The following is a 12,424-nucleotide window of genomic DNA, read 5'->3' as shown; positions in this document are numbered from 1 at the left end:
GATGTTGATAGGTCAGCCTGGTTAGGTTGCCTACAGATTGATTGAATGCTGTCCCGGGAGAACGAGACGCCGTGTTGAGAGAGCCAATTGCAACATCTTGCAGTCAGAAGAGGGGGAGGGGGAGGGGTTCTTTCTGTCCCATGTCAGCTGACAAAACCAACAAGGCGACATTCAACTCTCGTCGATACACCAAATCTCATTCGCATCAGTGCATATGGTCGCGCGCTGTGGCTAGAATATGAGCTGAAGCAATGGCCTTAGCATATAGCTCCATCTATGAGGCTAGTCTGAGTTGTCGCGAGCGATTGCAAGAGTGTGTTGCTCAGCCAGCGCTAATGACGGATGAGTGGGCAAGGAAACGACTAGCTGATTTCAACCTTTGGGCAGCTGGCTCAGGCGCACTCGCCAGAGCACATGCTTCACTTGACGAACAACTCTCCGAGAAGGAAACTGTTCGGAGTGTTGTAATAGATCTTTTGGGGCTTCTTGAGGCATTGACACGCCGGTGTCTACAGACAGGTACCTACGGCTATGCCTGAGCCTGAACAATCTCCGCTGGTTTTCTATTCCACTTGCTAACTTCTGAGTAGTTGGTCACAGTGATTATGTGGACGATAAATATGCCGATAGCTCCAGTGACGAGAAAGAGCCGGCCTTGACCGAAATATTCGCCGACACCGAAGCAATCATTACAAAGCTTGTTCGAATTTCGATCGCGATCCGACGTTCCGGCGCTCAGGCTCACCGTGATAGAGCAGACGGCTCTTATGTATCAGATATCTATGATGAACTGAGGGATCATCTCGGCTTCCTAATTAGCGTCTGGGCTACGAAGTCAGAGCGAGAAAATGGCTCAACAAGATACCCCGAATATGCATCATACCGACTTAACGAGGTCCAAAAAAGGCTGATAGAGTCTAACACAAGAAGGCGTCATCGCTTCCTTTTCGCGAGGAGACGAGGTGTAAAGCGTGGGAAAGAGCGTGATGACTTCACGACCGATGAAAGACAAGTAAGGGGTTTGCAAATACGTCAGCCCAGCACCTGCCAGGAAGTAGGCAACGCCGTCAACTTACCGACGACCGAAGGCGCGGCACAGTCACCGCACATACTTTCTCATTTTGCTGCTGCTACAATTGCTGCAAGTTCTGTGCCTACTGCGATTCAGAATCCCATCAATCTCGCCTTGACAAGCCAAGCTTCAATGACTGCGCCTTCCTCTATCAGTTCAAAGGTTGTTTATCCCAAGCCACCTAAAGTCAAAGAAGGCCAAGAAATATTTCGTTGTCCATGCTGTCTCCAGACTTTGCCGCTTGCTACAGGAATGGGCCTACGTTGGAAGTAAGTCGTTACTCGCATTGGCATATTCATGGGACTCACTTGACTGACTGACATCCAGGAAGCATTTGACGCAGGATATAATGCCTTACAGCTGCGTTTTGAGTTCTTGTGAACGTCCTGAGAAGCTCTACGACACACGAAAAGAGTGGCTGAAGCACATGTCAGAAGAACACAATCAGTGGCAATATTGGCTATGCTCGGCGTGTCTTGAGCCCAAGAGATTCGACGTTGAGCAACTTTACGTTGAACATCTTCTGAGAGAGCACGCCAATGACATCTCCGCAGACCAGATCGAGGCAGTTGTTTCAATGTCAGCATCTAACGCGCCGCTACATCTTGAACAAGTAAGCAAACATGGGCCTCTCGTTCTAGTGAAATAAAAGTTTTAACGCCCTTAGTGTCCCTTATGTCCCGAAAGCTCAGCAGGCGATCCTGAAGTCGACCCTGAAGCTATGTTAAGTCATGTTGCAGAACATATTCACTCATTTGCTTTGTATTCAGTGCCGTGGCCAGACATGGCGAGCAAAGAGCGTGAATATCTTGGCATTCAATCGGAGCACCTTGCCGCTGATTACTTCGCCGTGAGCTCGAAAGCGGGAAGTAGCAATCAGTGGGGGGATTCCCCTGGCTCAGAAGACACTAGAATTGATGCTGAAGGAATGCCAGACTTGGTTTTTCAGGACCAAAACCCGGAAGGTAAGCTTTCCACAACCTCCTGCCTAGACATTTTCGATAGTACCTTCTGCTGATGACGTTGGGCAGTTCCTTGGGATCCGGAACCCGTGCTAGAAATGACACCGTCCAGCGCTGAGCCTGACATAGGCTCGAGCCACCTTCATGATTCCAGAATTCCCGACGGAGCTAACTTTCAGGGCCAATTAGTCTCGAGACAGCTTCCTGCAGGAACATGCGGAGGCAACACCTTTCTTCCGTACTCCTTCTTGGAAGAGAAGGTAACTACGCAGTTGGTCAAAGACACCCTATCATATCAAACGAACAAATCTCCAGAGACGATATCAAAGATCGCCTCCTTCGTTTGTGGAAAGCCCGGGGCCAGGAGAGTTTTCGCGGTTCTTGCCTGCCTTAGTCGCCCGGAACGGATTGACTTGTTCTACGAGCACAATTTTGTCGACTCTATTCTACCTCTCTTCGTCGATAAAAGCAAGCAAGTGAAAACCCGATCCGCTGAACCTGGCCATTCTGAGATCACCAAGAGGGTTTTTGCCGACAAGTTTTGGGCATTCGTTATTTCGCCGTATCTCTTTTGTGACAACCAATGGCAATTTCTTGCACCGGTCTTGAACGAACATCAATTCAGATACTCCTTCCGAAAGGAACACCGAATGCCGTTCTTAGAGCAACCTGGTGGATACAGAGAAAGTCACTTCAGCACGGTGGGAAAGTGGTCTATTCATCAGTCTCATTTCGAGAAGAGCTCAAAACTTGTAAGCGCACACAAACCCACGACCAACGCATTGCCCAGGGCTTCATGGATGCGACACTTACATGATACAGCGCCTGTCAGTCGACACAAATGGACATCCCATTGTAGCAGTGAAAGAGCTGAGAAATGTCAGCATGAATGATGCAGAGTACCATGCCGCAGCCGAGGCTGAGGCAGGAGTTCTAGAAATGATCCGTGAAATGAAGCATCCGCACCTCATCAAGGCAATCGCTTACTACAAAAGGGGTGATCGGTACTTTATTATTTTCCCGTGGGCCGTAGGTGGTAACCTCCGAGACTACTGGGGAAGAGAACCTCCTCGTAAGCTAGATGCAGATTTTGTTGGCTGGGCTCTTGATCAACTCTGTGGCCTGGCTAGTGCGATTAACAAGCTTCATTCGACAAAGGACTCCGCGTGTCGACATGGGGACCTGAAGCCAGAGAATATCCTTTGCTTTGAGAACACTAGGAGCTCCGACCCGTTTTCTCAGCCGTTTCTCGTCATTGCGGATGTTGGTCTGGCTAAAGTTCACATCTTAGTGACGGAGATGCGTAACGAAGCTACACGCACGATGAACGGAACGGTTATGTACGAGCCACCTGAAGCCGTACTGCTGCTAACTAAGAAGCTACCACGATCGCGACGTTATGACGTTTGGTTCATCGGCTGTATTTATTTGGAGTTCCTGATTTGGCTTCTTTATGGAAAGGGGGCACTGCTTCGATTTGGAGATGACATAGCGCATCCCGTGAACAGGACACGGCAATTCTTCGATGTACATGGATCTGGTGTGACCGGAGCGGCTAGCATTAAACCTGGTGTTCAGAAGTGGATGGATTGGATCAGAAGGGACCCAAGATGCCCGCCGAACACTGCAATTCGAAAGTTGCTGGATCTCATTTGCACACGATTGCTAGTCATAGAGGTAAGCAAGCTGATGAGGAAAGAGTCGTCTGGAAGCGACAGTGCCCAAGGCAGCGCCACTCTACATGCGACAGATGGCCCAGATACCCCGAGCATTGTTCGATCGGACGCCAACAGCAGCTTACAAGGCGATACCGCCGACGACCTTCGTTATCGAGCGACTTCTATTGAAATGTACGAAACACTGGCTGGCATCGTGAAAGATGCTTCAGGGAAACCGCCCAGAATTGCTTGGATGAATTGGCAAGCGAGCTCTCCAGGAGGACTGGGACAACGCGGAGGTACCTTGAATATGCCTCAATTAGGTATAAGGGGTCGACGCGGCGTTAATGCATGAGGTGAAGAGTAACTTCCCTAGGATCTCGTTCTCCTCCAATAAACAGTTCCTTGGTAGCCATTGATGATGGCTTGGCGGGTGCAGATGATAGTGGCCTGGGCCATCCTGACGATGTAAAAGTCCCGCATCCCACCTTATGCAATATTTCACACTGATATCGACAGTACGTACGTCTGCCTCGAGTGGTATAAGTCTGCGTGATCTTGGCTAACCACTTCCTTACACGGCATAGATGGTATTGGTTATGCTCTAATAACCTTCAAATATCGATGTGGAGAGCTAACATCTCATCTAGTTGGTACGTTTTCAGCCACCACCAAGATGTGACCTTCACTAATAGTCACTGATGAGCAGACGATATGTCTTGACCCTCAAGGTTGAAAGATTTACCTACAAATCTGATGTCTGGCGGCCTGGCTTTTATGTCCTGACAATGCAACTCTGTCTAGCCGGTAAGCTTCTTGCTATTTCGAGAAGAGCTACAAATTTTGACCAGTAATGGTTTCTTAGCTTGATGATGAGTGGGAGTGTAGCCCAGATGTCAACACAGCATAAGCGCTGTCGAAGGAGATCGAAATTTCTCGTCAGCTTCCACTAAGAAATATAACTAGCACCCTTTGTCCTCGATGCAAAGACCTCCAACAGCGGCTCTGGTCACAAAGATTCTCTTTTTCTGATAACCTCGGAGCACTGGCAAACAATTTGGAAGTCTGTGGCCTCTGTCGTCTCCAGTTCTTTTCACTTGAATCCATGATATCCAAGAGCTATGGGGAGATTCGGTTTGAAAAGTTCAGCAGCTATTTGACATCAAGTGTGAAGCCTGGACGGCCAGTTGCAGTCTTGTACAGCTTGCCAGGTAAGAACGACATTAGTTCCATCCATTTATCTCGTGCTGACTCTGTATGTAAGGAAAACCTTTTTTTGGTGCATAGATGGGGATGCCAGTGCTTCCGGCTGCCGGTAGTCAAGCACATATCGCAGCATTATCGACGTGGATAAGGGTCTGCGACGGTACGCATGACTGTATCCCAGTATCCGACACCACCTTCCTTCCAACCAGAGTCATTGACGTCGGATCCAAGGGAGCCGAACATTGCCGCTTGCTTTGCGCAGACCGTGGGCAAACGAGATCAGGAAAATATCTTGCCCTATCGCATCCATGGGGGTCTCCGGACCAACACAAGAAATTTTGCACCTTGAAAGAGAATCTTGAAAGCTTCAAAGAGGGGATTAAGTTGACGGAGCTCCCCCAAACATTCCAAGATGCTATCAACGTCACACGGAACCTCGGTATTGGGTACCTCTGGATCGATGCGCTTTACATAGTTCAGGATGACCCTGAAGACTGGAAGATGGAGTCTCTTCTCATGGAACAGGTGTACAGCTCGGCCTATGCAACTTTTGCAGCTAGCTGCGCAAGCGGTACCGAGGACGGCTTCTTGAAACCTCGACCATGGCGACAATGTGTTGCGTTAGCATCCGACAGGGGCTCCTACTACATCTGCGAATCTATCGATGACTTTGGGCGTGATGTAGAACAGGGGGAGTTGAACAAGCGGGCTTGGATCCTTCAAGAACGAGCTCTATCCCGCCGCACAATATATTTCTCGGAAAAGCAGACGTACTGGGAATGTGGAAGAGGCATAAGGTGTGAAACAATGACGAAAATGAGAAAGTGAGTCTAGACGGGTCTGCCAATGTTTTTAGCTAGACTCGCTTGACTGACTTTTCGATGTATCAGCCGGAAAGCCTCGTTCCTGGGAGATTCGGACTTTCCACACTCCATCGACACCTACGTTCGCGGAATGAAGATTGAGCTTTATCAGGATCTCTATCAGAAGTACTCGGGTTTGGCACTCAGCTCCATTGGTGATAGGCCAGTTGCCATCCGCGGGCTTGAAGCACGTCTCATCCGCACCTTCAGAACTGTCGGCTCTCATGGAGTTTTTGATACTTTCTTCCATCGATGTCTACTGTGGAAAAAGGCCAGCCGGTCTCTGAATCGTATCGAGTCGGAACTGCTCAGAGGAGTTTATGTTCCATCATGGTCATGGATGGCTTATGACGGCGAGATCAAATACTTGAATGTTCCCTTCAACAAGTATTCTTGGGAGGCGGACATAATCTCGCCGTTTAGGACTTGGTCATCTCAGAGCATGAAGGAGAGGGGCGAGAAAGAGGGGGTATGTGAGATCAAGGGGCCTGTATGGGACTTTCGGGGCTGTGATAGCCTCAAGCTGGAGCTCGACAATCCAGACAGGAGGCTCTCGAACCTCAAATGTGTCATTGTGGCGAGGAGAAAGGATTTACAAGGCGACCCTCAACAGTCACATTACATAATAGTCGTGCACTCTGTTGCTGTTGACGGGCTCTGCGAGATATATGAAAGAGTTGGCGTTGCGGAGGTCAGAGGAGAGCAGATTGCATTCAACAAGGGAAGTCAGAGCGGTATTCTTAGGTGATCTTAGGGTATAGCAACTAATAGCAACATGTCTTCTATCTTTTAGGGCATGGCTATAGGTGTAACTCTGCTAAGCCGGACTTCGATGCTTTGTTTCTGTTGACTGATCGTAATGACGGCGATGCTGCTTGAAAATTTCATCTCAGCAATGAATCATGCACTCTCCCACGCATCCTTATTCATCCAGTATACACCCACGAAAGCAAGCCACGAACCTATATTCCGCCCCTCAATCCAATTCTCGTCACCAGCACAGCAGACGCCTTCCTAGGCCGGTTGGTCAAGTCAAACTGTCTGGGTGGTGGAACGGTTAATGATCGACAATCAGATTTACGCCAACCAGCCTACTCGACGACAGTTTTAGCGAGAGTCCCCGAGTTCGAATCCCAGCATGAGCACCATAACAATCGCCAAGAGATGTAGCCGTACCGGTGGTGAACTCTTTTTTTCTCGTCTTCGCCTTGTTGTTTGTTGAATTCAGTCACAGGTATATCCGCGAGAGCTGCCCGCTGCCGTTCTGACCATGGCGATGCCGGCTACCCTACCTGGGGGGAAGATGGCGATGAAGGAAGCAGTTCTAGCCATATATGTTCACCGCACTATGATTTGGGAAAGAATGGAAGGCGGCAAAAACCAGGTATCCCATCAGGGGAGCCCTGTTCTGTCGCCAGTCTCACAGTTGTCTGCCTTCGCGCAGCTTACTCGAAGAATACGGCTGTTGTTGAAACCATCTTGGTATTGAAAACAAGGTATGGCAAGAGAGACGCTCGGCTATGCATGTTACGCTAATGCTCATCCCTCAGATGATGGATCGCCGTCTTTGAAGAGCTCGTTGCTCTCTTCGTCCACGCCGAGGACCGCGGTCCTCACCGCTCGTCCCTGCCATTGCCATCGCACAAAATGCAGAAACTTCAAGATCCAGTCCAGACTTTCCAAAAGCCAAAACTGCCACATACGGGCTTTAATCCCTGAAAGTTCGTATCCTACATTCTGACCACCGCTCTGACTATTTCCTCCTACTCCTTGAGTAGTCCGAAGCCTTCTCGGTCCTGCTTTGGCTTCGCATAATGTCAGGGAACACCTGAGCTATTTCCTGAGCATGGCATCACTCGGGAACCATATCCCCTAAATCCAAATAGTATTGGGCCGTTTCATGATCCCCCGTGTTCAAATAGTGTTGGGCAATTTCGTGATTTTCCAGCTCAGTGGCCCGTGTGATGAATTCGACCACACCTGGCGATTCTCTCACTTCGTCTATCTTCGTCGTGACTTCGAGAATTGGCAATAGTATTGATCCCAGCCACTTGGGCAACCGTCCTTTGGTGCCAGAAATCTCTGTCCACCTCGAGAAGATTGGAATGATACCGCACCGTCCACGTTCCTCTTCGTACTTGGCCAAGGCTCCTTTCTTGATCAAGCATTCCACAGCAATTTGCAGTGATGATTGCGCAGAGTTAGTCAGTTCTGCTGGCCATCTGGGAGCATCTGTTGCAAACACATTGCGAGAAAACCGCTCCCACAGCCCCATATCGGAATCATCGCGGCTGGCAAGAATATCCTTGTAGTCAAGCAGGCGGCTGTATACGCCAGCATCTAGCGCGCAAAAGCTGGCGGGGTGAGTGGCGGACGTGGGGCCAAACAGGGCCCTGTCGTTGAAAACCTGGAAGATTGTTTCCGCCGGAGACAGTCCTTGGACATTGAGGATGGTTTCAAAGTCCAAGTTCAAAAGAATATCAATCAGAGGGTTTGTAGCCGACACGTTGAGGTAGTGTAGGGCATTCCGAGATTCTCCATCAACTTCGAAGGGGTCCGCGCCGAAGTCAATCAAGCTGCGGAGTAGCTCCGCCGAGCCACATTCGACAGCCAGAAGAACGAGAGGTTCCGGGCTTTTGAGGTAGGCGAGATTTGGCCTGCAAATTTCCAGCATGTGAATCGCCCCTTTTAAAGCTGCGGGCGTTAATTTTTGCCCTTTCCTCATGGAGCTGAAGGGATAGAGGACGGCTTCGGCAATGGGGGTCTGACCATCATTCATTACCGCCCTCAGGTTGTGGTCTTTGTGCTTGTCGTACTCTTGAAGGCATTCCAGTAGCTCGATGTCTGAATTGGCGGCTGCGAAGTGCCAAACGTTACGTCCACTTTCATCGGTGTCTGTGGTTCTTGCTCCATGGTCCAAGAGAAGCCTAAAGACCTCGGGCGACTCTGACAGCATCAGGGGTGTCTGGTCTTTATGGTTGCGAACATGGACATTGACATCTTCCCCCGATGTCAAGATAGCAGCCAGTAGAGCTATTTCGTCGGTCTCGGCCGCGTAGTGTAGGATTGTAGTTCCATCTCGAGGCTCGTCCATAGCAAATTCATCTTCTGATGATGCGCCGGATAGTGCTCTCTGGGGCGCCATCAATGCATTTGGATTCCAACGAGGATCCAAGATAAGCCTTCTCACAACTGCCGTCTCGCCATCCTGAACTGCTTCTCTGACAAGTTCTTCGTACAAGGTGTCGGAGACATCAAGAGGTCGGGACCTGGCAATACTAGAAGGACGAGCCAAATCAAAATGGTCTAGGATCTCATAGATACCTGTGGCCAATAGTGATATATCATTGTAGCTGTCGTATTCGGGAATGGCTCTGTCAAGGATCGCGGGAAGCATTCCCTCCAAAAACGAACGCGTCGGTGGCTTGAGAGGCGATGGCCAGTATTGTAGAAGAGAATCTTTGCCATGGAAGAGCTGTACGAATCTCAGATCAAGGCTAATGCCCAACTTGAGAAGTTGAAGTAGGATCTTTGGAGCACGGATCGCCTGGCAAATGAGGAATGCCAATGTTGCCAGTGAGAATTTTTCGTCTTGGCAAGGGCCAGCTGTTTCCACAGTACACGACGCTCCTGAATCCAAGAGGACTTTTATAGTCTCCTCCTGAGAATCGGTAGGCTTGCAGTCAGACACTAGTTGTGAGGGGTCTGCAGAGCGTCCTAACAGGGCCGTTGGACCGAGCAATGCACAGTAAAGAGGGGTGCCCATAGAGCTCGGCTTATTGACGTCCACTCCCCATAACAAAAGTTGCTCACAGAGCCGTGGAAGCCCCAATGACGCAGCAACGTGGAAAGGAGTGACCGAGTCATCCTCGAGTCTCGACATCAGCAGATTCAGAGGTGTCATCGAGAGGGCACCGGAGCTAAGGTTGAACTGCTCCGGCCATTCCTGCCTGGCGTATTCCAATAGCCATTGAAGAAAGTGCGACGACTTCCTTGAGTGAAAAAGCACGTGCAGAGGTGTCTTGTAATCGGTGTATCGTTGGCGGGCCAAATCGGGTAGAAGCTTTGCTGCCGCACCATATTCGGGGCACTTGACGTCTCTCTCAGCAACATATTGCCGGTGTACAAAGCATTCAGTCAATTGTTTGTCAAATTCGGCATTCAGAAGTATGGCAATACACCTGTCGCTATCGATCTCTGTGGGTTTGGGTATGAGTTCGACTGTATGATCCAGGTGTTGGCTGAGAACGTCTTTGCGGTAACCGTCCGTCGACAAGCGCACGAGCAAGGCGGCCCAAGAGTCGCAACGCACAAGAGAATCGAGCTGACACTGAATTCTGTAGATACTCGAGGTAAATGCTGAGAGAGAAGGAGCCTCGCTTCTTGGTCTTGCCGAGCTTGCTGACCACGCGAGGCTGGGGTCATCAAGAAGATCGCTCAAGTCGTCAAAAAGGGTGTGGTCTGGGCACGCTGGCGAAGTGTCTTGTTCTGCGAAGTCTTCAAACAATAACCAAAGACTATGGAGAGTACCAAGAAGTTTTCTGACAGCTACGCGTGCCTCGTCGTTGACGCCGCGGTCACGCAGTAGATGGTATACTGATCGAGCTTTGGATCGAGCCTCTGTGAGAGCCTGTCCAAGCCGATGGTTGAGAGGCATCGTAGCGAGTGTAGTTGTATCGTACGCATGTATGATAGGTGTTCTTCGCCTTCTCTGGGGTTTGGAGGGAGAAGAGCAGGTGATGATGATGATTGAGTTGCGGCTGTAGTTGTAGGTGCAACGTCAAATCTCGGCCGATGTCGACAATGAGGTGTCACAGCGTGTCGCAAGCTCTGCAAGGCGGGTCCGTTGCCGCCTGGCCAATGCTGTTGCCTCCAGCGCCGTTGAAGTCCGTTTTAGCGATTTAGCGCCCGTAGGGAAGTCTCTATAGCGGCCGCCGCTGGGCCATCGGGCGACCTTCCTTAGTCATGCATATTGCTTACATAATTCACGATGACAATGAGATCACGAATCTGGAACCCTCTCGCCGTGCACCTTTTTCCCAACCAGCGATGGGTATTGTTTGCCCCAGCTACGGAATCAGAACCTCAATAGTGCTGCCTTTCATCTAAAACTTCCGAGACCGGAATCCACACGTCGCCAGTTATCAAAAACAATACTTTGAATAGAGGCCATGCTCAACGAGCATCAAGTGCGATTCCGTGACAGCCTCTGTGGGCCAGGGCAAATAGTATTTCAACCTCTCAGCCGATACCCACTTTCTGGAAGCCCGTGTCTGCTCTAGTTTACTTGAGCTTTGCCTGTAGAGGTACAAAGTGTGACTCTCAAAACTTCTTCTGGAATGACCTCACGCTTGCCAACGGAGTCCCACTCCTTGGACTGTCTGCTTTGAAAGGACCAGGTACCCGAAGGGCATGATTAAATTTGGGAACTCTTGAATAAGATGCAAGGTGAAACTATACTTTGGACCTATAATAATGTCGTCGTCGGGCCTTGTGTGAAGCGACGAAGCTTTTCTCTGAAGAAAGAAATAAAGAGGCCCCTGCGCACATGGAGCTTGTTTGTGAGGCTAAGGGTACGAACCACATCTTGTAATCGAGCTTTTATTATAACAGGTAAATTAAGCTGAAGCTGTGTTCATTGAGTTTCGCCGGAACGCTTCGCGAAACAGGACCATCTAAGTGTCTCTGTCGGATTAGAAGTCTAATTCGACCGCGGCATACAGCCGACTACGCAGGGGCCAATTAGGGGCCCTATTTACGATTATCGTAGCCAGCCTAACCTGCAGTTAGAACCTCTTTTTTATACCTACTATATAAATATTTATATAGTTTAATTAATCTCTTTATTAACTTATAGTTCGAACTAATTACTCTATTATAAAAATACTAATACTAATTAATAATTAAATTTTATTATTATAAATTAGTAAGGTATTTCGCTATATAAAAAAATAACTTTTTAATACTATATAGAATAAGAGATTTATACTAATTAACCTTATAGAAATAAATAAAAAAGGGAGTAATTTTTAAATATTATACGGAATTAAATAATTATAATTTTTTATTATTTACGAGAGGTTAATATCTATTATATTAAATTACGTTAATTAATAAAACTACTTAAGTAACTAGCTTTTTACTATTACTTTAAATAGCTTTTTTATTAAATAACTTTTTTATAACTAGCCCGTAATTAGAAATTAACTAGTTAAATCGGTAAAAAAAAATACTTACGTAATAACTACTTACCTAATTAATTAATATAACGGACGAGCTTAATAATATAATATAAAAAAGTACTATATAATTGAAAAAAAAGATTTCTAAACGTAAATATTCTTGATAAGTATAATAAAAACCTATATAAGAGTTATAAAACTAAGACATTTATAGTATATAAAAAGTCTTAATATTATAAGGATTTTATAAATATAACTTTAAAACTTATAATTTAAATAATCTCTTTATAACCCCCTTAATTACTTTTTAAATATTATTTAAAAATATAATATAGGGGACGGTTTAATAAGGGAAGAGGGGATTTAGAAGTCTTAATAATATTAAGTTAAGAGTATTATAAATCTTAGAAATTAACTTAAAAAAAAAGTAGCTACTTTAAAATAGTCTTATAACTTCTTATTATAGTTATTATTAGTTTAA

General features: G+C 47.5%; 2 protein-coding genes across 2 annotated transcripts; one reads left to right on the top strand and one right to left on the bottom strand.

Moving 5' to 3' along the window:
* Nucleotides 1–251: 251 nt before the first annotated feature.
* Nucleotides 252–7,576, top strand: CLUP02_17886 (serine/threonine protein kinase; the record flags this gene model as incomplete). The annotated part of the gene is made up of 19 exons (XM_049296790.1): nucleotides 252–519; nucleotides 591–1,341; nucleotides 1,400–1,685; nucleotides 1,740–2,037; nucleotides 2,104–2,786; nucleotides 2,857–3,991; nucleotides 4,069–4,160; nucleotides 4,212–4,218; nucleotides 4,280–4,288; nucleotides 4,343–4,370; nucleotides 4,402–4,542; nucleotides 4,604–4,630; nucleotides 4,710–4,903; nucleotides 4,993–5,722; nucleotides 5,789–6,505; nucleotides 6,655–6,927; nucleotides 7,009–7,243; nucleotides 7,337–7,429; nucleotides 7,484–7,576. 19 exons carry the CDS (start codon nucleotides 252–254, stop codon nucleotides 7,574–7,576), a joined length of 6,060 nt encoding a protein of 2,019 aa, XP_049138014.1.
* A 37-nt stretch (nucleotides 7,577–7,613) lies between these two features.
* On the bottom strand, nucleotides 7,614–10,418 carry CLUP02_17885 (uncharacterized protein; the record flags this gene model as incomplete). The annotated part of the gene is made up of 1 exon (XM_049296789.1): nucleotides 7,614–10,418. One exon carries the CDS (start codon nucleotides 10,416–10,418, stop codon nucleotides 7,614–7,616), a length of 2,805 nt encoding a protein of 934 aa, XP_049138013.1.
* Nucleotides 10,419–12,424: the final 2,006 nt, after the last annotated feature.

This window comes from Colletotrichum lupini, chromosome 10 (assembly GCF_023278565.1).
Source record: "Colletotrichum lupini chromosome 10, complete sequence".
Classification (NCBI taxonomy): domain Eukaryota; kingdom Fungi; phylum Ascomycota; class Sordariomycetes; order Glomerellales; family Glomerellaceae; genus Colletotrichum; species Colletotrichum lupini.
The sequence above is the reverse complement of the archived record's forward strand: the minus strand, read 5'-3'. Positions and strand labels throughout refer to the sequence as shown.